Source organism: Schistocerca cancellata, chromosome 9 (genome assembly GCF_023864275.1).
Source record: "Schistocerca cancellata isolate TAMUIC-IGC-003103 chromosome 9, iqSchCanc2.1, whole genome shotgun sequence".
In the NCBI taxonomy this organism is placed as follows: domain Eukaryota; kingdom Metazoa; phylum Arthropoda; class Insecta; order Orthoptera; family Acrididae; genus Schistocerca; species Schistocerca cancellata.
The window spans coordinates 184,955,830-184,979,692 of NC_064634.1; the positions used below are offsets into that span (position 1 = coordinate 184,955,830).

Sequence of the window (23,863 nt, forward strand, 5' to 3'; positions counted from 1 at the left end):
AGAACGGAAAATAAAGGTATGTAGTGCAGTAGAAGGCGTTAAAAAGAAAGATATTTATTGCAGTTCAAGGTGCTCAAGGACTTCTAAACCTTTCACCTAGCACGAGGACCTATTGCAACTACAACAAATTTAATCAGACAGTCAATTCATCAGATCCTGCTTTCATATATTAAACAAGTAAGGATTGCACAGTAATCAAAAGATTGTTGAAAACTGGTAATTTTCTGACTTTAACGATGCTTAAAGTCATCACCATCAAGTGCCGCACAGAGCACAGTGGACGGCGAGAAGTTAGCTAGTTGTGTGCTTTGTGAATCATTTTCAGCTACGTCCCTGACTGATTTATCGAGACCTGGTTCTCTACTCTCTTGAAGTGGTGCACACTACAGAGTTACTTTCCTGTGTCTGCATTTGTAAATACGCATGACGTATCATGAATAGTGCATCTTGGGAGCAGTTACTGTTTGGGAGACAATGAGCGATGGCAGTGAAGGAATTTTTTTTCTCTGAAACCTGTGCCGCGAGCGGCGGTGTCGTTCGTCGTACGTCTTCTCACATCTCATTACTGTGCCACACTCCCATGTATTTCAGTGGGATCCAACTAACAGGACGAAAGACATCAGAGTGTATTTAGTAAAGGCATCAGATCATGCCTTTGAGTTGGTAGTGGTCGTTTGTGAGGGCTCTGTTGAGCAGGCATCGACATACAGGACTTAACTCTAGAATCACAGTGTGCGAAGCCACCTTTTCCGTTCACCGTGTGGCCATAAAGAGTGCGAGATAAACATAGAATGTCATCTATCCTATTTATATGTTATTCCTGAATAATAATGGAGATTTTCTTGAAGTGGGTCAATGACCTCGAACACACAACTGTCACTTTCAACGTGCTCTCCCTAATGTTCGTTAAGTCCCACTGGCAGTATATTGGCCCGACCTGTTCTTTACTGAACATCGTTTGTGTATAATATGACGATGAATAATAATGTGTTTTCTGCATTGTTGGTAGTACCTCTTGACGATTAGCGTCTGCAGATAGGAGCAGCGTGGGGCGACATCCTCTAAGACGGCACTCAACGCCTCTTCGATAGTATGCAAAACTGAAAGACTCTAGTGCAGTTATAGAAGGCTATACAATGCGCTTATGTTGAAGTGCGTCAACAGGCATATGACGCAGTAATTCTGTTCACAGTCAGTGCTCAGCTAGTACACAACATGCATAAAACGTCGTTAAAGTGCGGTCTTTTCAGCGTTGAAAGTTCATTTTCCACCAGCGTAGTTTCGGTTTCCTAGTGACTGCGAAATATTATACTGCTATCAGGATCTCTTATCTTACATCTTCCAACTTCTTAATTTTCGCCTGGTGTCAAAAAACCGAACTTCAGATTATCGCTTCCTATTGTTAATATACAGCGTGTTTCAAAGTCTTTGCATTAGTTGTCTAAAGTGAAGGAGAACAACTTCTGTTCGAGACAAAATGTTCGCTGACGTTTTCTGACACCGTTAGGCCTCCTTTAGTACGCAGCGGCCCTGGGACTACGATATTACACCGAACTAACAGGGTCTATTAACCAGATACGCTGCAAACTACCTACCCCAGTGAATGATTTTCAACCAGAAAATCTTAAGAATGAATGTCTCTAAGAAGGAGACAACATTTTCGTAATTTTTTGTATTAACGGTGCGTGAAGTTAACTCAAATATAAATCATCCAAAGCAGTTAGACGCAACTCTAAAACATTCGCTAGGACATCGAGTCTAAAGTTTTCCGAGTGTCTTTGAGACCTTACACTAAGGTCGATTTCTATACAGGCCACACGGCTGTGTGGTAGAATGCTCGCCCGCCACGTAGGGCAGACCAGGTTCGATTCCTGGCCGGCGTAGAGTTTCCAAACCAAGGTACGTGTTCCACGAGCATTTCCTTGAAGCGTGAAATACTTAAAGAGGAAAAAAAATCAATTCGTAATGTTTTAATTGAAACAATCTTTATTAAAAATCTTTTACAAAATATAGGTAATTAAGATTTTTTATGGAAACGCGTTTTGTGGGTGTACATTTTCACGAAAAATGAAAATTATATATGTATTAATGAGAACATATTTAATGAATTTTACATATGTATAATGTAGGTATACGAAACTAATAGAAAAAAAAAAACGAAAAAGATAATGACAGAAAGTAAACTCGATCCAGCTATTGCAAGACTGACGGAAATGTATACCTTTGTTTAAAGGTATGCATCGATCAGGAATCGAAAAGGCCTGCCACTTAGTAAATAAGCACTGTACCAGACAGTCACACACAGGCCATCGAAAAAGTCGACCTTACTTTCCATTTTTAAAGATTCTTAGAAAACTTAAGAGTCGAGTTTATCGAGAATTTTTGCGTGTTCCGTCAAACTGTTGGAGAGTGTTAGTATTGGCGTTCTGAGCTTCACGTATGGTAAATACACAAAAAAATACAAAAATTAGATTGCTTTGCGGTATCTTTATAAGTGGAAAAGATGTTTTAGAAGCAAATCAGGTAATTTAATTTTCCTGCGCCTAACCTCTTTCACACGGAGCAGGTGACTGCATTGTAGGCAGCACAGAAGGCATACCAACACAGCAGTGTGTCTATGCTCTGACGCCTCTCCGAGCATAACCAATAAGGAGGCCTAGCATTATGGGGAAGCGTCAGTGTACATTTCGTCTCTGACAAAAGTTATTCCCCGTGATGTGATCTGTCATGCCTAGAAGTCTGATGCAAAGACTTGATACACGCCGTACATATGGTCTGTGTAATGTGGCAAATTGATCTCTGTTCTGTCTGGGTGATTCTGGTAACTGTAGGTAGCTACTATCCTGAAACGAAGTGCTAGCGAAAGTATACATAACCTTACGTAACTTGTTCCAGTCTCTTAAATCATGACTAATTGTTCAAAAATAGCTTGTAATTTATGTCACTACTATTATAATAGTTGCTAACATTACGTCTTCATGAAGTGTTAAAAATGGATGAAAAGTGTATGACAACATCTTTTTATAGTACACTTTTGTTAATGTACATGCGTAATTTTCGAGGTACACCGCCAATTTTGATTTATCTTTTAACAATCCGGATCGCTATCCCTATTAACCTGATCTCTCTCTCTGTTTCCCTCTCTCTTTCTCTCTCTTTCAAAGACACACACAAACACACACACACACACATACATACAAAACGCTTTTGCTTGGATGTGAAAATGAGCAGCACTGTGTAAAGATAGAAGAATCACTTGTATACAGTACAGAAAGCAGACGAGTGTAGCGGACCATGTCAGGGGGAGAAACTCATTCTGCCGCCTGACAGCCGTGCGGTACCCACCCTCTTCTTGAGCTTGTCCTTCATGACCGCCTGGAAGAGGTTCATCACAGTCTCGTAAGACGGTGGCGCGTGTACATAATGGATGCCCTTCAGCCGCAGTGGGTACCCTTCCTGAAAGACAAAACAAGTAACTCAGTAAATTAGAAAGAAAAGATTATATCGATTCTCAGCAGGGAACTACACTCCTGGAAATTGAAATAAGAACACCGTGAATTCATTGTCCCAGGAAGGGGAAACTTTATTGACACATTCCTGGGGTCAGATACATCACATGATCACACTGACAGAACCACAGGCACATAGACACAGGCAACAGAGCATGCACAATGTCGGCACTAGTACAGTGTATATCCACCTTTCGCAGCAATGCAGGCTGCTATTCTCCCATGGAGACGATCGTAGAGATGCTGGATGGAGTCCTGTGGAACGGCTTGCCATGCCATTTCCACCTGGCGCCTCAGTTGGACCAGCGTTCGTGCTGGACGTGCAGACCGCGTGAGACGACGCTTCATCCAGTCCCAAACATGCTCAATGGGGGACAGATCCGGAGATCTTGCTGGCCAGGGTAGTTGACTTACACCTTCTAGAGCACGTTGGGTGGCACGGGATACATGCGGACGTGCATTGTCCTGTTGGAACAGCAAGTTCCCTTGCCGGTCTAGGAATGGTAGAACGATGGGTTCGATGACGGTTTGGATGTACCGTGCACTATTCAGTGTCCCCTCGACGATCACAAGTGGTGTACGGCCAGTGTAGGAGATCGCTCCCCACACCATGATGCCGGGTGTTGGCCCTGTGTGCCTCGGTCGTATGCAGTCCTGATTGTGGGGCTCACCTGCACGGCGCCAAACACACATACGACCATCATTGGCACCAAGGCAGAAGTGACTCTCATCGCTGAAGACGACATGTCTCCATTCGTCCCTCCATTCACGCCTGTCGCGACACCACTGGAGGCGGGCTGCACGATGTTGGGGCGTGAGCGGAAGACGGCCTAACTGTGTGCGGGACCGTAGCCCAGCTTCATGGAGACGGTTGCGAATGGTCCTCGCCGATACCCCAGGAGCAACAGTGTCCCTAATTTGCTGGGAAGTGGCGGTGCGGTCCCCTACGGCACTGCGTAGGATCCTACGGTCTTGGCGTGCATCCGTGCGTCGCTGCGGTCCGGTCCCAGGTCGACGGGCACGTGCACCTTCCGCCGACCACTGGCGACAACATCGATGTACTGTGAAGACCTCACGCCCCACGTGTTGAGCAATACGGCGGTACGTCCACCCGGCCTCCCGCATGCCCACTATACGCCCTCGCTCAAAGTCCGTCAACTGCACATACGGTTCACGTCCACGCTGTCGCGGCGTGCTACCAGTGTTAAAGACTGCGATGGGGCTCCATATGCCATGGCAAACTGGCTGACACTGACGGCGGCGGTGCACAAATGCTGCGCAGCTAGCGCCATTCGACGGCCAACACCGCGGTTCCTGGTGTGTACGCTGTGCCGTGCGTGTGATCATTGCTTGTACAGCCCTCTCGCAGTGTCCGGAGCAAGTATGGTGGGTCTGACACACCGGTGTCAATGTGTTCTTTTTTCCATTTCCAGGAGTGTATTACAACAACATCGGTGTTCAGCATCAGCTTCGTGGTAGTAATTTTCAGTTGGAGGACTATGTTTTATACGGTTAACTATGGACGACCATGATGATTAATTGTAAAGTTACTCCTGTTTTGTAGACGAGAGTGGCATGTAAGGTCAAAAGAATACATTCTATCTAAGAGTAAAGAAATTTTACAGGATGTCCTCAATCCTTTTAGAAACACACTAGATGCACATGAATTTACTATAACCTTGTATATAGCATCTTCTTACCCTAAGGTAAGAAACACAACACATCCCGTATGTTTCCTGACGGAGACATCGCGCTGTTTACCACATAACCGATTTCGAAGACAGTTTTACCAAGGTCAAAACGATGCATACAATTAACTGGTGCTGATACACTTGTCCTCTTCGTAAGTTGTATTGCACTGGGCAGACGTACTGCAGCACGTTCCATCAACGACCATCCAGAGGTTGTTAACCGCGCAGGTGGAGGAACAGAACAGTCTACCATTAAGAAGTCCTTACCAACCTTGTGCCCAGCGTGGGAGCACGTTGTGAGGTAGCGTGCGAGTTGTGGCGCCCTAGAAATAGTCTAAGTTCGGAGTTGGCGTGGCCGCACGGGCCGCTCGGCAAGCCGGGGCCCGGCGGCGGCCACGCGGTGCCGAACGTTAGCTGAGCAACAGGGGCAGCCCCAGAGCGCGGTCCAGCGAGCGCGTGGCTGGGAATTTCTCGGTGACGCTGTGTCCATGAAAGAGACTTGTACCCCAGGAGAGCCAAAGATGGCGAACTTTGTGAAACCTTAACGGCAGACATTTCACAGTGCGTATAGAAATTAATAGTAGCCACATGAATAGTGATAACTCAAAATGAAACATGTACTTTACCATTATTTTCACGACTATTCTGATGGTGTAATCAGATTTTCAATATCTTTATTAGTTTAAATTTTAGTATCTGACTGTAAATTATACAACAAATTTCCAAAATCCAAAAGATTCATCCGATTTCGTCAATCGACGTGTCTTTAGAAAGGTGTTAGTGTAAACCTAAATGGGTATAAATTACAGGCATGTAACTTGAATAGTACGTGAGTTATTGGAGATCAAAGTGGCCGACTACTATTGCTCACGTCAGGCTATAACTACTCCACAGTTACACGAAAAAGCGGTAGCAGCATGCTTATAAATATATTGATTCATCTATGTCTTTGTTTATATCCGATATGTGCTATTAATGAAGAAATTGACGAATTATTTACTGTGTTTTAGAAAACACAGAGACATTAGGCAAGTGGCCTACTTTGCTTGCTATTCCTTTGATATATGTCTATTTATATATGACGGTAGTATCTGTTCCCGAAAGAACAGTTACCGTTGATGACCATGCAGCTTTGATAGAATGAAATGATAATTAAAGGGACACCCTCGCTGCAAACAGGCGTTTATATACTTCATTGGGGGCATGTTGAAAATGTGTGCCCCGAACGGGACTCGAACCCAAGATCTGCTGCTTACATGGCAGACACTCTATCCATCTGGGCCACTGAGGGCACAGAGGATAGTGCGCCTGCAGGGCCTTATCCCTTGCACGCTCCCCGTGAGACCCACATTCCCAACATGTGCACGCCACTACATTCGTAGTGCGCTTAATAGTTGTTTGCCCATCATATTCATTACTCGTGGCAGATTAATCTACCAAGTCCAGTACGAGCTCGGGCATAGCGTGTGCGTTCTTACAAGAAGGTCAATGGCCAGGAAGCCATATTTTAACCCTGCAGGGGCATTATCCTCTGTGCCCTCGGTGGAGTCTGCCATGTCAACAGGAGATCCCGGGTTCGAGTCTCAGTTGGGGCACACATTTTCAACATGTCCCCAATGAAGTATATAAACGCCTGTTTGCAGTGAGGGTGTCCATTTAATTATCATATGTCTATTTAATTTATTAATATATTTAATAATATGTGTTAGAGCGTGTTTATAGTCCAGCCGTAGGAATATTTATTTAATTTCAAGTTATTTAAATGTAAATCCACTATTTAGAAAGTGTTTTATGTTTGTGAGTATGCATTGGCTTGAAGACATGGTGGGAGCGGTCTAGCCAATGACAGTGCTCGTGAATGAGGAGACTCGATAGAAGTGGGAGAACAGACGGGGCAGGACACGGGAAGTGCGGGACAGTTGGCGGGAGGACTTGGTCTACGGAGCAGTTTGCGCGTGGTCGCGAAGGATACAAATATTTCGGAGTGCCGACGTGTGCTCTTGTGTGATTTCCGTGGCTTCTGCAGTGAAGATGTAGTATGCATTCAGAAGTGAATATCCCGCGAGCTATGTTGTTGTCAATAACTAATTATGTGAAGTAGGAATCTATTGTTGCCCTGTTATTCAACTTACATTTTACTTAAATGCTGGACCATCAACACCAATAAGTGTTTTGCAGAAATATGCCGCATTCTCAAAAGTGCTTCTACTATCGTACTCATCATTTACAGTCGTTAAGATAGTACCAGCAGATTTTATTTAATTGCAATCTTTCATTTATTAATTTGTGTGTTTAACTCGTAATTCGCAATTACCGAATGATAGAAACCTTTCTACCATTCGATTCATGTGTACAATTTTATCGTATACTGTAGACTCAGCAGTATTTGGCCTGTAATGCAGCAACTTCGTATCCCAGCCCCTACACAACGCAACCAGACAAAACATTTAATATTGCAACTCCGAGACGGAGGGTACGTAGTTGAGGGCTACCATCACCATAATTTAATTAATATTTGAAAGCCCGCGACGTTAAGAGCATGCACTGCCGCCCGTGGCGATCACACGCCTATTAAGAACCATCTCCCGTTGTTTTTAACGTCCAGAGGGCCATAATAACTAGCGGTAAATTCAATGTAATTATCGTCTATGAATAAGAGTGTCATTTCTGTTCATCTCACTGCACATTTCTTTCAGTTCCCTTGTGTAGTGTAATGATGCAGTTCAACTGCGCAGTGACTGAGAAATGTAGATGAGCACAGGTGGTCTTAATGCGTTAAAAGAATCACAAACTTACTGTAAGCTGTTCCGTGAAACTTCTGACTTCCAGCTGTAGGAAGTCAATTTCTACAACAAATGCACTACTGCCCATTAAAATTGCTACGCCACGAAGATGACGTGCTACAGACGCGAAATTTAACCGACAGGAAGAAGATGCTGTGATATGCAAAATATCAGCTTTTCAGAGCATTCACATAAGGTTGGCGCCGGTGGCGACATCTACAACGTGCTGACATGAGGAAAGTTTCCAACCGATTTCTCATACACAAACAGCAGCTGACCGGCGTTGCCTGGTGAAACGTTGTTGTGATGCCTCGTGTAAGGAGGATAAATGCGTACCAACACGTTTCCGACTTTGATAAAGGTCGGATTGTAGCCTATTGCGATTGCGGTTTATCGTATCGCGGAATTGCTGCTCGCGTTGGTCGAAATCCAATGACTGTTACCAGAATATGGAATCGGTGGGTTCGTGAGGGTAATACGGAACACCGCTCTGGATCCCAACGGCCTCGTATCACTAGCAGTCGAGATGACAGGCATTTTATCCGTATGGCTGTAACCGATCGTGCAGCCACGTCTCGATCCCTGAGTCAACAGATGGGGACGTTTGCAAGACAACAACCATCTGCACAAACAGTTCGACGACGTCTGCAGCAGCATGGACTGTCAGCTCCGAGACTATGCCTGCGGTTACCATTCACGCTGCGTCACAGTTAGGAGCGCCTGCGATGGTGTACTCAACGACGAACCTGGGTGCACGAATGGCAAAACGTCATTTTTTCGGATAAATCCAGGTTCTGTTTACAGCATCATGATGGTCGCATCCGTGTTTGGCCACATAACGGTGAACGCACATTGGAAGCGTGTATTCGTCATCGCCATACTGGCGTGTCACTCGGCGTGATGGTATGGGGTGCCATTGGTTACACGTCTCGGTCACCTATTGTTCGCATTGACGGCACTTTGAACAGCGGTCGTTACATTTCAGATGTGTTACGACCCGTGGCTCTACCCTTCATTCGATCCTTGTGAAACCCTACATTTCAGCAGGATAATGTACGACCGCATGTTACAGGTCCTGTACGGGCCTTTCTGGATACAGAAAATTAAGGACTGTTGCCCTGGCCAGCACATTCTCCAGATCTCTCACCAACTGAAAACGTCTGGTCAATGGTGGCGGAGCAACCGGCTTGTCACAATACGTCAGTCACTACTCTTGATGAACTGTGGTATCGTGTTTAAGCAGCATGGGCAGCTGTACCTGTACACACCATCCAAGCTCTATTTGACTCATTGCCCAGGCGTATCAAGGCTGTTATTACGGCCAGAGGTGGTTGTTCTGGGTACTGATTTCTCAGGATCCATGCACCCAAAATGCGTGAAAATGTAACCATTGCCAGTTATAGCATAACATATTTGTCCAATGAATACCCGTTTATCATCTGCATTTCATCTTGGTGTAGCAATTTTAATGGCCAGTAGTGTACTTCGACGCTATAGCTCGGGGCCATCATTCGACTGAAACTACAGATTGAAGATACACGAGGAGACATGGCCATTATAAAGCAGAAGGTCCACAGAGCAATGTCCCATGTTTCTGCAGCTGATTAGAACAAATCTGGTGCAACGATCTACGAAATACGTTACTTTTTATGTGTATGAGAGCGACGTCTTTCACGACGGCGCTGTTGTATAAAACATTCTCGGTCTTTTTGTCGCGTTAGTTGAGGTTAAAACATCGAGCTTTCTACGGTTACCTCCGTCGTCTTCGTCAGGAGCAAATCACTGTCAAAACTGCTGCTGAGGTTGCCTCATACAGCGCAAAAGCGTATTCTAATTGGTCGTTAATTACGTCATGCTGTCGCATGTGGTGTCACCGTCTGCGCTTTTGACGCCACCGCTCCCGCCATAGCGTAAACATTGCGATGAATATGTCTAGCTCTCCTCTGAAGATGTGTGTCATATGAGTTCTTAAAGTGGCATGTAAGAATCACCTCTGGTTTTTTTCTGAATTGAATTTAGGGGCTGTTGGTCTACTAAATTTATGAGGTTAGGGGACGAAAAATTTGTTTTCATATAAACTGTAATGAATTTTCTCTAAATCACTTTGTTGATTAATGGTTGGCCTATGTGTTGTCTAAGCTGACTGTAAAGCCAGGAGAATTTATTTTAACCTGAAATATCTTGTTTGGAAGACTTTGCAGTCGTTTCAAATACGTGTCGGAGCCATTGACCACACTTTCGAATCATACAAGATGGCCGAAAATAAGGAGGCGCTCTTACAGAGCGGGTACAGATATTAGATGGGCCGCAACCCTTACTGATCCTACTGCTTATTTGCGATATGCAAGACTGTACTCTATAGTAAGTCCGTTCCAACAATTCTGAGATCGCGGATTTGGTGCTTGACCTTGGTGGGGAACGAAATTGCTCGGCGTTTTTTGGGACTGAATTTCACCTTGCTTACAGTGCGCAATCAGGTCCATTTATCGAGATGTCTCTGGACGCGCATAACAATACAGGGAGTTTAAAGCGAAATAGTAAATGTTTTAGGACGTGCTACTAAAAACTAAGTCGAATGAAAGCTTTCGTATAGCTATGTCTGTTTTCTAGTATTTACAGAGATACAGCTGTTAGAATGTAACTCAAACAAATACTCACAGGAGGTGTTAGTAAAGGCTAAACACAAAAGTTCATCGTTTATTTTCATAAATTCCATCTCTGATTTTATTGCACTTTCGAATGCTCTTAGCCGGCCGCTGTGACCGAGCGGCTCTAGGCGCTTCAGTCCGGAACCACGCTGCTGCTACGGTCGCAGGTTCGACTCCTGCCTTGGGCATGGTTCAAATAGCTCTGAGCACTATGCGACTTAATTTCTAAGGTCATCAGTCGCCTAGAACTTAGAACTAATTAAACCTAACTAACCTAAGGACATCACACACATCCATGCGCGAGGCAACCGTAGCGGTCGCTCGGTTCCAGACTCTAGTGCCTAGAACCGCACGGCCACTCCGGCCGGCCCTTGGGCGTGGATGTGTGTGATGTCCTTAGGTTAGTTAGGTTTGAGTAGTTCTAAGTCTAGGGGACTGATGACCTCAGATGTTAAGTCCCATAGTGCTTAGAGTCATTTGAACCATTTTTTCGAATGCTCTTGAAAACACAGTGTGTAGTAGAGATGAGTCATATGTGATCTAACGGGTCCAAAGGAACGGTTCACCAAGATGAACGGAACGAGCGAGGAACGAATTCTAAGGAACGGTCTTTCATAGTTCACTTTGGTCGCGACTTTCTACTTATAGATCCCGGGAACGGGAAACGGTCGGTCTCGTTCCCGAACGGCACATCGGCCGGTCTCGTTCCAGACTCGGTTCCGTTCCCGTCTGTCTCGCCCAAGGCAGACCATCTTACAACGGAATGAAGCCCGCGCTTCGTAATAGAGTGTATGATGCCACATTTTGTAAGGAGGACATGATAACTACTCCAATATTATTTCAGTGGTACAGTGTGGTGCTCGAAATATCGGCGCCGAGTACTAGACTGCTCATTGTCGCTTACCAATCGTCATCTGTTGTTTCGAAGGTGTTTCCATTATCTTATTTGATATTTCTTAACCGCCTAATTATTACATGTTTATCTATTCTGCTCGTAGCGGCCAACAAATAGTGCGTAATTGGCAAGCAGTCTGTACCCGGGGCCAGTTTTTCGTGCGCCAGCTTATATTATTTCACTGCGATCAGTCACATAACGCAGCAGTTAGCTAATCGAGATGTTTGACAGAATAATGAAAATTACAAGTGCATGAAAATTTTGTTATGAATAAAACTTCTCTACTCCAGGGGAAGGCAGGTGCCCCCTCTTGGCGACTTCCATCTTCAGTCACCTATGCTACTAATTTTCAATTTTGCATAAGAACCATATACCAAGCACAATGAACGGTGAACGAGTAAAAACGAACGGATCCCAAAAAAGAGCGATCACCAGTGAACTATTTACCGAGGATGAACGACTCTGCCCATCTCTAGTGTGTAGCACTTCTGTGATCACCTTGATATTCTTTTAGGGGGGCGGCGCTAGTCATAATCCGAAAGATCAGTTCGACTATTGTGTATGCTTTTTCTTTGTACATTTCCCCTTTTAGCCATCCCAGGTAAAGGGTCCTGTACGACGATGTGGCAACACAACATGCCCAGTCAGTCTTGAAAATGAGCTTCCAGCAATATTAGAAGATGTTCCTTTGGCTACGAGTGTATGACCCTTGTACTTGACGGAGTCCTGCACATTCTATTCGTCAAGTGACACATCATCTGCAGCTGATATTCCCTGGAAGATGGATTGGCAGAAATTGTCACGATTCCTGATCACCAAGGTACTCCGACTTTACGTTTTTGGCTTTTTGCCTATGGGTATGATCGAAAGATGAAGTTTACAAAGAACAAAGTAAACATAAGAGATTAGTTGATCGCCCGGATTATTAACAATTCTGTCTCATAAAAGAACGCCAAGTGCCCATGTGGCAACACAAGGACCGGAGACGTTGTTCGGTAGCAAAGAACTTTGCATGAACTGAATGTACTGTTAAACACTTGATCTATGTGTACGGCCTAAATTTGAGTTACAGAAACAAAGTTTCTGTGACAGTACGACCGAGACCTGATGTATCAGTCAATGTACCGCGAAAACAGGAAGCTGCTCGCACTAAACGACGAGCTTACCTGACTGCACGTCATGACTCTCTTGACGAACCACGGCGTCAGCGGCGTGGCGTGGCCCAGGGTGACGTCCTTGAGGTCGATGATGGCCACCTCGCCCGCGATGACGGCCGCGTCCTCGTCCAGCATCATCACCTCGGTGGACATGAAGTTCAGTTTGAAGCTGCGCTCGGCACCAGCGCGGCTCGGTGTCATCCTGCCGGCGCGCACCACCACCGCCAAGCGGCCCTCCAAGTCCGGGCCAGGCAGCATCGTTATCACCCTGCAAACACGCAGCGCCAGTGTAAACCCTGTATCCAAAGAGACGCCTATTTACGTCAGCGTCTACATACAGCGGATGCAAACCATTACAGTTACCTTCCACCCATTCTTTAACCAAACTTTTGCTTGCAACTAGTTTGAATGCACGTCAACTTTCATAGGTCTTTTCCTGTATGTCAACTCGTCTTATTACGGTCGAAAACGGATAGAAAAATCTTCCAGTCCATATAGTACATACACTGAGATGACAAAAGTCTTGGGATACCTCCTTGTATAGTGTCCGATCTCCTTTTACCCTGCAGCAACTCGACATGAACGCAACAAGTCGTTAGAGCTCCCCTGCAGAAGTATTGAGCCAAGCTGCCTCTATACCCGTCCATAATAGCGAAACTGTTGCTCGTGCAGGATTTTGTGCACGAAGTGACCTGTCGACTATGTCCCGAGTCAGGCGATATGGTGGGCTCGAAGCGTCCCGAATATTCTTCAAACAATTGTGACCCTCTGACACTGCGCATTGTCATCCACAAAAATTCCATGGTTGTTTGAGAACGTGAGGTCCATGAATGGTTGTAAATGATCTCCAAGTAGCTGAATATTACCATTTCCAGTCAACGATCGTTTCAGTTGGCCATTCCATCTAAACACAGCCCACTCTATTGTGGAGTCACCAGCAGCTTACGCTGTGCTTTGTTGACAACTTGCGTTCTTGGCTTCGTGGAGTCTGCGCCACACTCGAATCAAACCATCAGCTCTTCCCAACTGAAATCGGAACTCATCTGATCAGGGCGCGGTTTTCCAGTCGTCTAGGGTCCAGCCGGAATGATCACAAGCCCAGAAGAGCCGCTGCAGGCGATGTCGTGCTGTTAGCAAGGGCACTCGCGTCGGTCGTCTGCTGCTATACCCTGTTAACGCCAAATTTCGCCGCATTGTCCTGACGGACACGTTCCAGGTGCATCGCACAGTGATTTCTGCTGTTATTTCACGTACTGTTGCTTGTCTGTTAGCAATGACAACTCTACGCGAGCGTCGCTGTTCTCAGGCGTTAAGTGAAGGCCGTCGGCTACTGCGTTATCCTCGGTGAGAGGTGATGCCTGAAATTTGGTATTATCGGCACACTCTTGACAGTATGGATCTCTGAATTCCCGTATGATTTCCAAAATGAAATGTCCATTGTGGATAGCTCCAACTACCATTCCCAGACCAAAATCTATCAAATATCGCTGTGCAGCCGTAATCACTTAGGTCGTCTTTTCACATGAATTACGTGAGTACAAATGCGTTTCCCTTTTACACCTAGTGTACACGATACTACAGGTATATCGCTATTCCATGACTTTTGTCACCTCAGTGTACAGTTTGCATGGGGGCTTTCTTAAATAAATTTTATAATTATGCAAATAATTTTTTTTTTACTGTCTGTCCGGTTACGCAGTCTCTCGTAAACGGCTGGCCCTGACTAGTATTAGTACGCAATCTGACTGCATAGAACAACAACAAAGAATGAAATGAAAATTTCAGTTAATACAATTAATTAATTAAGTCCCCAGCAACTATAAAACCTACGAAACCAACAAAGCACAAGTGTAGCTGTTCTGTATGTGGTAGTATGACTCAACGCACATCTGGCACGGTTCTTCTTCAACAAGAGAAGAATTTTTAAATACCAGTTATACTGACGTGATAAAAGAAAATTAGAAATACTATAATTGTGCAAGAAAACCAAAATTACACTCTAATACAAGAACACAAGCCAGATGCTTTGTTGACTGAACCTGTAATGATGCATTATTTAGGTCACTGAAATAATGAGAGAGAAAAATAAAAGTAGTTTGTTACCTTAATTTATATTGACGAAATGCACTCTGATCATTACAATGTCTCCATTAGAATAACATCTGCTATCTCTTCCATCAAATAGCTGCATAAAACATGGAACAAACACTCACTACTACCCCATCTCACTCCAACTTCACGACAAGCAGTGTCCACCACAACTTCTCGGTGAGAACTGCCTGTCGCTGCGTCTCAATAATCACTGCCAGTGGAGGCGGCGGAACAATACTCTCTGGCGCGATTTCTGGCGCTGTGGCTCAGTGTAGCCACCTTTCAAGTTCACAATAGAATATGAACTGCACAGAATCATCAAACTATGCATTACCTGACAGTAAAAGTGAAGCACCCAGACAATATGGTCAGATTCAGTGTAATTTCGTACACATGCACGCCATCGCCCCAGGCATATAAATGATTGAGAGGTGCAGTTATCTGTGACAGGTAGAACGACCACCACGGCGCATTAGTGTTGCTCGTGTTTGGTGTTGTTGCCAGGGCTGCTAGGATATTGAGGCGTCGTGAACGGCGTCAGGTGCTGAGTGCTTGGCGTGAAGGACACGGACATGCAACGTACTCGTGTGTGAGAGCGTTAGCGTCATCTGACAGTTGAAAGGTATCTCATCGTATGTTTCCTTTTGGCTGGCTGGGCGAATTGTATAATATCCAGACTTCTGTGACATTAGGATGCTGGACTGCATGGGAACGTGAGGTTTGCTGTGTCTTGCACCAACAACTCATAACTGCGTCTGCAGTCTGAGAACACGTAATGTACTCACTGCATGGTTTTGTGTCATTCTGTACCACTGATCAGAGAGTAGCTGTATCCGGATCAGGTAGTTACCATCCCATGCATAGGCTGCCGTTAACGTCTCAACACAAACAGCTGCGTTTGGAAAGGTGCCATGAACAGAAATCATAGCCGCCTGATAAATGGCTTCGCATTGCGTTCAGCGATGAATCGTGGTTCTGCACTTCCCCTGGATGACCATAGTCGGCGAGTATGTCGGCGACCTGGTGAGAGGTCGTATTCCTCTAATATTTTGCAGAGACTCACTGGTGTTAGTCCCTACACGGTACACTTCGTGATTAAGGTTCATTGTTAAGCTGCTTCATAATCTGTCACCAAGGTTGCTGAATTTTGTTAAGTTCATAACTAACCTTCATTTCCAGCATTTCTAATGCCACAGTTGTGCACACATGCGGCTGTACCAATGTGTTCAAACTAACTTCTACCAAATATATAAGAAACTGTCAGCCTCGATTGCGGTAATGAAACCAACCTTTACCTTGGTTTCAGCCCAAGTAATTGAACCTTCCTCAGAAGATACACCTGAATCTATAATTTGTCTAAGAGGGCATGATCTAGAAATAAAACTAAAACAACCGGTGACTACGACTATTCAGGCTCTTTTAGTTTTATTTCTACACCATGCCCTCTTAGACAAATTACAGATTTAGGTATATCTTCTGCAGATGGCTCAATTATTTGAGCTGAAACATAGATAAAGGTCGGTTTCATTACCGCAGTCGATGCTGACAGTTTCTTATACATTAGATTATCACGATTGCTGACTGTGCTGCAATGTTCAAAGTAGAGTAACTCCTATCACGTCTTCACTGTACCGCGAACAACATGCAAGTCCCTTCGTCCCCGTGACCAAACCAGTTCTTTCTTCACTACAATCATGAATGATACAAGTGACTATGAATTTCTTAAAATTCTTAACTTTCAAACCAATAGGGTGGTATGAAATTCAAAAAGAAGTTCACACTTAGCACATTGGTATAAAAATGCTATAGGTAGGTAAGTTAATAATGATGAAATGATAAATTTAATATCTACTTTCACTAAAAACATCCTACAAACACATGTAAACCATCATTTTACATTTTTTCTTCATTGCGTTTCGTCTTATGCTAGCAAAGCTTCATTATCTTACACTGTTTGCAACTGAATCACTACAGTAGGATAACGAGAGTTAACAAAAACATAATTGCACATATTCACTACACTATGGAAAGAAAGAATGAAGGAATATGGTGAGTAAACTTTTCGTGCTGTGGTGTGTTATTACCTGTTGATTAATGTTACTCAGTGGTTGTTAACGCTGATGGCCACATAAAATTTTTTAGCCTAAATATAGTTCCGACAGCAGATATCTCTTTCCAAGTGCCATCTAAAGACAGCTTGCTGATATCTGCTTTAGTTCATCAGTATTAATTTTAACTACATGATTTATTTCTCGAACGATGATGTTAAATGTCCTTTTTTAAATAAATAAAATGTAGCAATTTTCCATATTTTATATTGATCTGTATGGTATTACAGTCGGAGGAAATTAAATTATTTTTGATTTCATACTAACGTTAAGCAACAGAATTATTGTGGTAACCATTTCTCGCAGCAGCTGTATGTCAATTGCAGTAAGTTATGAAAAAACATCTTTTGCATGCTGCACATTAATTTGTTGTCTCATTTGTGCACTCATTCACATTTCACCTTTTAAAAAGGCTTCTTCAGTGGGTGTCTTGGAATATAACATGATTTTTTCGTTGCTGTACATTGGGTACTGTATAGATGCAAAAATTGTTCATGTAAGTTTTAAGTAATAAAATGGAAAGGTAGTTGCAGCACAACATCTGATTCATTATTTGAAACCCGTGCAATCTTCCCTCGTGTAGAAGCTTTATTGAAAAGGTGAAACATGTCTGGGTGCATGAGCAAAACAAAAAAAATTGATGTTCAGCAATTAAAATATGTTTTTGTTATAAACTATTCCAATCTATACACAGCTGGTGCGAAAAATGGTCATCACAAGGATCTTGTCACGTAATTTCTACCAGGCAGTTGTAGGTGGCCACTATTACAGATTCAAAAGACTGCATCTCATGGCTCCATAAAACCTTCAAACACATTAAATTTAACAGTATTTGTCAATCCAGTATTCTTGTATCTAAATCAGTATAAATATTAAAGTAGCCCAACCAGTGGTCTTAAACAATGCACGTAGCAGAGAGAGTTAAAAACACTTGACTCAAAAATTATATAAAATCAATTTACAACTTGGAAATATGTTCTTTTTTCTCTTAGCTACTCAACAAGATTGGAATTTGTGCAGATACTGTCATGAGGGAAATCGAAGAAAACATAGGAAAATATAATGGAGCTCGTGATATGACAAACTCAACACAGAAAAATAAAATGTGAACAGTTAAAAACACATGCGCCAATTTTATCCCAGAGTGATGAATCTCACAAACATACAACTAAACAATGAAAAATGACAGCTATTAGCAAAAGGAGTGGAACATGATTTGAACACAAAAGTAGATCAAAAATACATAGAAAACCTCATAATACAGTCAGACACTCTTCTAGAACAGAAAAGGGGAAAAAATAGATTTGATGGAGAAAGAACAATAAACCGACAAAAAGCATGAGTTAATTACACAAAATAACATTAAAAATTGAAATCGGCCCGAGACAGACTTTCAACAAAGTTAAAAACACTTTTAAAAATACAGACCACACACTAAGTTGGAGAGAAAAAGAAATCTTAATACAGAGTAATCCACTGTACCCATCCTCCAATGCCAACCAAAAATTCCAAAACCAAACATCCCTGTAATACCCACTGTAATCTCCAATAAAGCTCCCACTTATAAACACGCAAGACACGTATTAAAATTAGCATCTGAAAACAAAAGATGACGGAACTATAAGGAATATCTCCCAGTTAATACAATTAATGAAAGATCTAAAAATTCTACACAAAGCTGGTCTTCTTCCTTTTGATAAAGGAAACATGTACTCAAACATACCAGTAACACATACAATAACCATCATAAAAGAAAACCCAAAACATACAATGTGTCTCAAGATAAACACACAAAAATATCGAATAAATAATGGAATGAAAATACTTTCAGTTATAATGAATACCATTTACAAGATGATGTGCTAACAAGTCGCTTCCCACTGTCAGGAGCTCCAGCGAACATTTTCAGAGTTCATGTAGAAGATGAGATTCTTAAAAACGTAATCAAAAATAGATATAAGACAATCTGAAAACCTACAACAGTTGACACTTTCGTACATTAGACGTCAAATTACCCTCCCTCACAAAAACAAGCAGCACAAAAGCACATGCTTTGTAGACGCAATACAGTGTCACTCAACACAGAAAACTACCAGAAAGAACTAGACATTGTCATACAAACAGCCACAAACAATAGGTACAGTAGTGACCTAATCATAAAATTTAAAAAATAAAAAAAAATTCAGTCAGTAACTGCAATAAACACACAGCCACAAATGACAACACAACCAACACAACAAAACTCCACACCAACAAGTGCAAATAGTTACAAAACAACAATAGCACACAATATACGTGACAAAAAGGAAAAAGGTTCTAGTTCGTAACAGTGATTTACAAGCACAAACTCCTACATAAAACGTAAAACATTTTCAAAAGACAAGGCGTAAAGACAGCATTCAAATAGACATTTCAATTCAAAAGTACACCCTAAAAGTAACAATAGACACAGACATCTACAAGAAACAGAAATATACCAGCTACTATGCAACACCTGTGAGATATGGTATGTAAAGTTATTCGGCAGGAATTTCGTCACTAGATAGAAGAAGACATAACAGGGTCTGGAAATATGGGACAAGCCTCTCATCGTTTACAGAACAAGTAAGATATACTAACCAAAAGCCAATTACTCGAGAGAAAGACAGAGAAAGGTTAGAATAGATAATGAAAGATGACTGATTACTTTATAAGAAAATTATGAAATATACAAAATAAAGGAAAAGAAATCAGTACTAAATTATGCATTATGTAAACGGCAGTCAAAGTGTACATACAGACACACAAACACAAACACTCACGCACACACACACACACACACACACACACACACACATACACATACACATGCATGGAGGTGCATGTACGTGCTCTATACACAAACTTAATCCTGAATGGAATAAACTGATTGTTCTGGATAAGAATTTACAAAACGGTCGATCAAAGAGACAGAGGCCAAGGTACCTCACAAATAATTATTGTAACACTGGAATCTGAAGATTCGGTGTTGGATTATTTGAGAAAACATTCATCAATAGACATCTGCCAACTTACGAAATTGATACTTCGCTCGACATAATGCACATACTTTGAAACGGCAATCACAGTTCTTTCAAAAACAATAACTGGTAATAAACTCGAAGTAAATTAAAATTTTAAACATTAAATATTATCATCTTATTTATGGACGTTAAATACTAATAAAGATATGTAAAGTAAAACTTTTATTAATAATAACAATCACGAAGTTTTTCCCTATTTTTTGGATAATTACTATTAAACAGGAATACAATGCCCACATAACATTGATGTTTCCTTATATTATTTTAATTTTTTCAGATAACTTTTGAGAACGAACGCAATTTTCTTCACACCACTCGTAAACTGATAATCTGAAGTTGAGTAATTACCAGTTACGAAATTCATGATTTACATCTTATTGCAACAAACCGAGGTAATATTTGTATCACAGTCCCAAAGGAATTACTCGTAGTATTTCAACAACATAAAAACTTATAAGAAATTAAAGGGCCTTACGACGTGTGCTGGGTGCTGGTTGTATCTTCAGGCACTACAATGATCTTCTTTTGGGGACGTTTACACATATTTTTGATTGAAAAAGTATAGTTTGTAGTATTTCGCCTTTTACGGCTGTCAGTAGGCTATAACAATATTTTTTATTTTTTATTTTTGGAGTGACAGAAATTGGCTTTTGGGTTGTGGTATAGGACATATCAAAAGTTTATCCCTTACTACATCTTCGCTGTTCATGCAGTAAAACTGCCCTGATGCATGACGTTTTATCTTGTTACTTTTTCACTATGAGCTGTATTTGTGACACATTCTGCAGAAAATAATCACATATACCAGTGAAGGTACCAGAAAAATTACATCATTGTTTGGTACTTAGTTTAGGAGATGTGACGCCGCAAACACTGAGATAAAAATTTACGGCATCATGCTTTGTTGCTACTAAGTCTATTCGCAGCGCTTTTCGTAGAAAATATCCACAGCTGAAGGTAAATGTACCTACAAAAATATATCACTGTGCGACACAGAGTGCAGAAGATTTGACGTCATAAATATTGAGATGCACGAAAAACTGCCGCATCACGCATAACGTTTTAATTTATTACTTCTTTACTACTAACTCGAACCACAATAGAATTCTCAGACAGTTGACGTACCTGCAAAATTATATCACTGCACAGCACATAGTTCAGTAGATACATCATGAGCATTGAGCTGCGTGATGAAACTGTACGGAGAAATTCATTAGGCTTACAGGTGAAATATGTGTACAAATATGTGTAAAAAATGTCAAATATATGTAAAATGTATTCGACTGGTGCGTATGTGGACAAATCTACGGGTAAAAAGCTCACCATAAACCCCCGGAACGATGTCACCCAGTTTTAGTACACATTTTAGTTAGAATCTGGAAAGTAATACAGCAGCGTTGAGAAGTGGAGAGGCAAGGGAGGGGGAAATGGACAGAGAGATAGTGGTAAAGAGATGGTAGGCACAGACAGGAAGAGGAGGACATGGACAGAGAGAGGGGGATAAGGACAGAGAGAAGAGAGAGGAAGAGATCGACATAGAGAGGAAAGGGGACTAGGGAGAGGGAAGGAGGAGATGCACGACAGAGGAAGGGGGAGGAAGAGATTGACAAAGAGTGGGGGCAGGAGAGGGAACATTAATGGGGAGGAGGAGAGAAAGAGAGGTGAAAGAGAGGGTGGACAGGGGAGAGGAGGAGCAGATTGACAGGGAAAGGGGGAGGAGGAGATGGATGGAGAGTGGTGAGGGGAGGAGGTGAACAGAAAGAGGGGTGTAGAAGAAGGACAGAGGGGAGGTTAAGGACGAAATGGACGGAGAGAGGAGGGGGAGAGGAGGAGATGGACCAATAGCATAATGGAATAAACACACAATCGGGCAATGCCAGGTACTTAGCTAGTTGGTAATTAGACACTAGCAGGGTATGAGAATAACCGGAAAGAAGGCCAATTCTCCCAAATATAAGGCTGAGTAACTGTCAGACAAGGTAATAACACAGTTTGGAAGAGCTCACCCGGATTTCATGGTGGCCTGCATCTCCTCGGAGAAGGGGTCCCTGTTGGTGATGAATTCAGGGAGCGCGGTGCGCATCGTGTAGTACATGTCCAACTTTTGCTTGGTCTTCTCCAGCGAGAACTTGCAGCCGCGGAGGAACGTCAGCAGCCACTGGTCGTCTGTAAAACATATACGGCGGCAAAGGGATAACACCGCTGTTGATCCAAGTAACGAACCACAAATACTTCATAAAGACGTTACCGCGAAAACTAGTTTGATTCTTTCTCCGTTGGTGGAGGCTTGAGGCCTACACTACGTTCATACATTCCTTCCCATGGAAGTCACAACATACCGAAAAATTTCCATGTAAGACATGCATCACATCATAAGCAGAGCGAAAATGATTCATGGAAATAAAACACCATCTGCCGTTTTTGATCTGCTAAAGTATGGGCTTCGTGATGGGAAACCTTAGATGAAAGGCGATGTAGACTGCCGTAAAAAAAGCTATACCATCAAGGACAAGGTCACTTTCATAAATTTTGACAAAATAGTCCACAGAGAGTAGCGACCTGATTGTATATTACAAAGTGAACAGTCGAAATCGCAATAATATTTCTTTATTAACCGGTTTCGACTTATCTATAAGCCATCTGGAGCCATATGGAGCCTAAAAATTCTGAAGATGGCTTGCAGATAAGCCGAAACCAGTTAACACAGTAATGTTATTGCGATCTCGACTGTTCTTTTTTTCTTTTTTTAAAAAAAAAGAAGAGGTCATTTTATTGATAAGCGAGGTAACAGGTAGTTCATATCGAAACACTAAACACCCCCCCCCCCCCCCACACACACACACCTACACATAGAGCTCATCACATGATAACAAACCCAGACCAAATGAAAAACAGGTATCACTGTATTGGGTGCCAAAACAGTCACATAAAAACGCAGGGTACCCCTGTCTGACGGCAATTATGGCGATATTCTCACATGCAAACGATCTTAAAGGTGCCATCTCGCGATAGACCTCGACGGTTCAATCCCGCGTCCGGCCATCCTGATTTAGGTTTCCCGTGATTTCCCTAAATCGCTCCAGACAAATGCCGTGATGGTTCCTTTGAAAGGGCACGGCCGACTTCCTTCCCCGTACTTCCCTAATCCGATGAGACCGATGACCTCGCTGTTTTGTCTCTTCCGCCAAACAATCCAATTCGCGATAGACTGTACCAGGCAGCTCGTCGCAATTCGTGAATGGTGCTTGGAGAAGCTGAACAACTTATATGTTTCCGTTTCACTATGTCCAATACGTGTTCAGTTGACAGAGATCTTGTGATCTTGCTCGCCAGGTTCAAAATGGTTCAAATGGCTCTGAGCACTATGGGATTTAACATCTGAGGTCATCAGTCTCCTAGAACTTAGAACTACTTAAATCTATCTAACCTAAAGACATCACACACTTCCATGCCCGAGGCAGGATTCGAACCTGCGACCGTAGCAGTCGCGGCGGTTCCGGACTGAAGCGCCTAGAACCGCTCGGCTACCGCGGGCGGCTGCTCGCCAGGGCAGCTGTGCATCACGCAGGGCACAATGCGTCGCAGCAGCCGTATGTGGACGTGCATTGTCCTGCTGAAAAAGTACGTCACCATCAAATCGAAGAAATGGAAGCAACACGAGGATAATAGCCTTTGCAGGGTAGAGGGCACTCGTCACTTTACCCTTCATAAAGATCAGATGTGACAGCGAGTTGTATCTGTTGACCAAGCACACCATGAAGCTTAGGATGGGGCCTGTGTGTCGTGAGCGAAAATACTCTGAAGAAAGCGGCTCACCTCGTGTACGCCATACAAGTGTACGTCCATCACTCGCATACAGACACACTCACAACACTCAAGACAACAGAACGCCATTCCTTCACTCTCCAGTCGACAGCAG

At 42.9% G+C, this 23,863-nt stretch overlaps 1 protein-coding gene across 2 annotated transcripts in view; it reads right to left on the reverse strand.

The window, feature by feature from the left end:
* LOC126100426 (alpha-tocopherol transfer protein-like) overlaps window positions 1-23,863 on the reverse strand; it is a 169,193-nt gene that overhangs the window by 14,105 nt on the left and 131,225 nt on the right. For both annotated transcript variants that reach the window (XM_049911030.1, XM_049911031.1), the window contains exons 3-5: window positions 21,951-22,110; window positions 12,693-12,951; window positions 3,346-3,456 (exon numbers count right to left, since the gene is read on the reverse strand). In XM_049911030.1, the coding sequence (XP_049766987.1) occupies window positions 3,346-3,456; window positions 12,693-12,951; window positions 21,951-22,110 (530 nt within the window). The remainder of the gene's footprint in view (window positions 1-3,345; window positions 3,457-12,692; window positions 12,952-21,950; window positions 22,111-23,863) is intronic.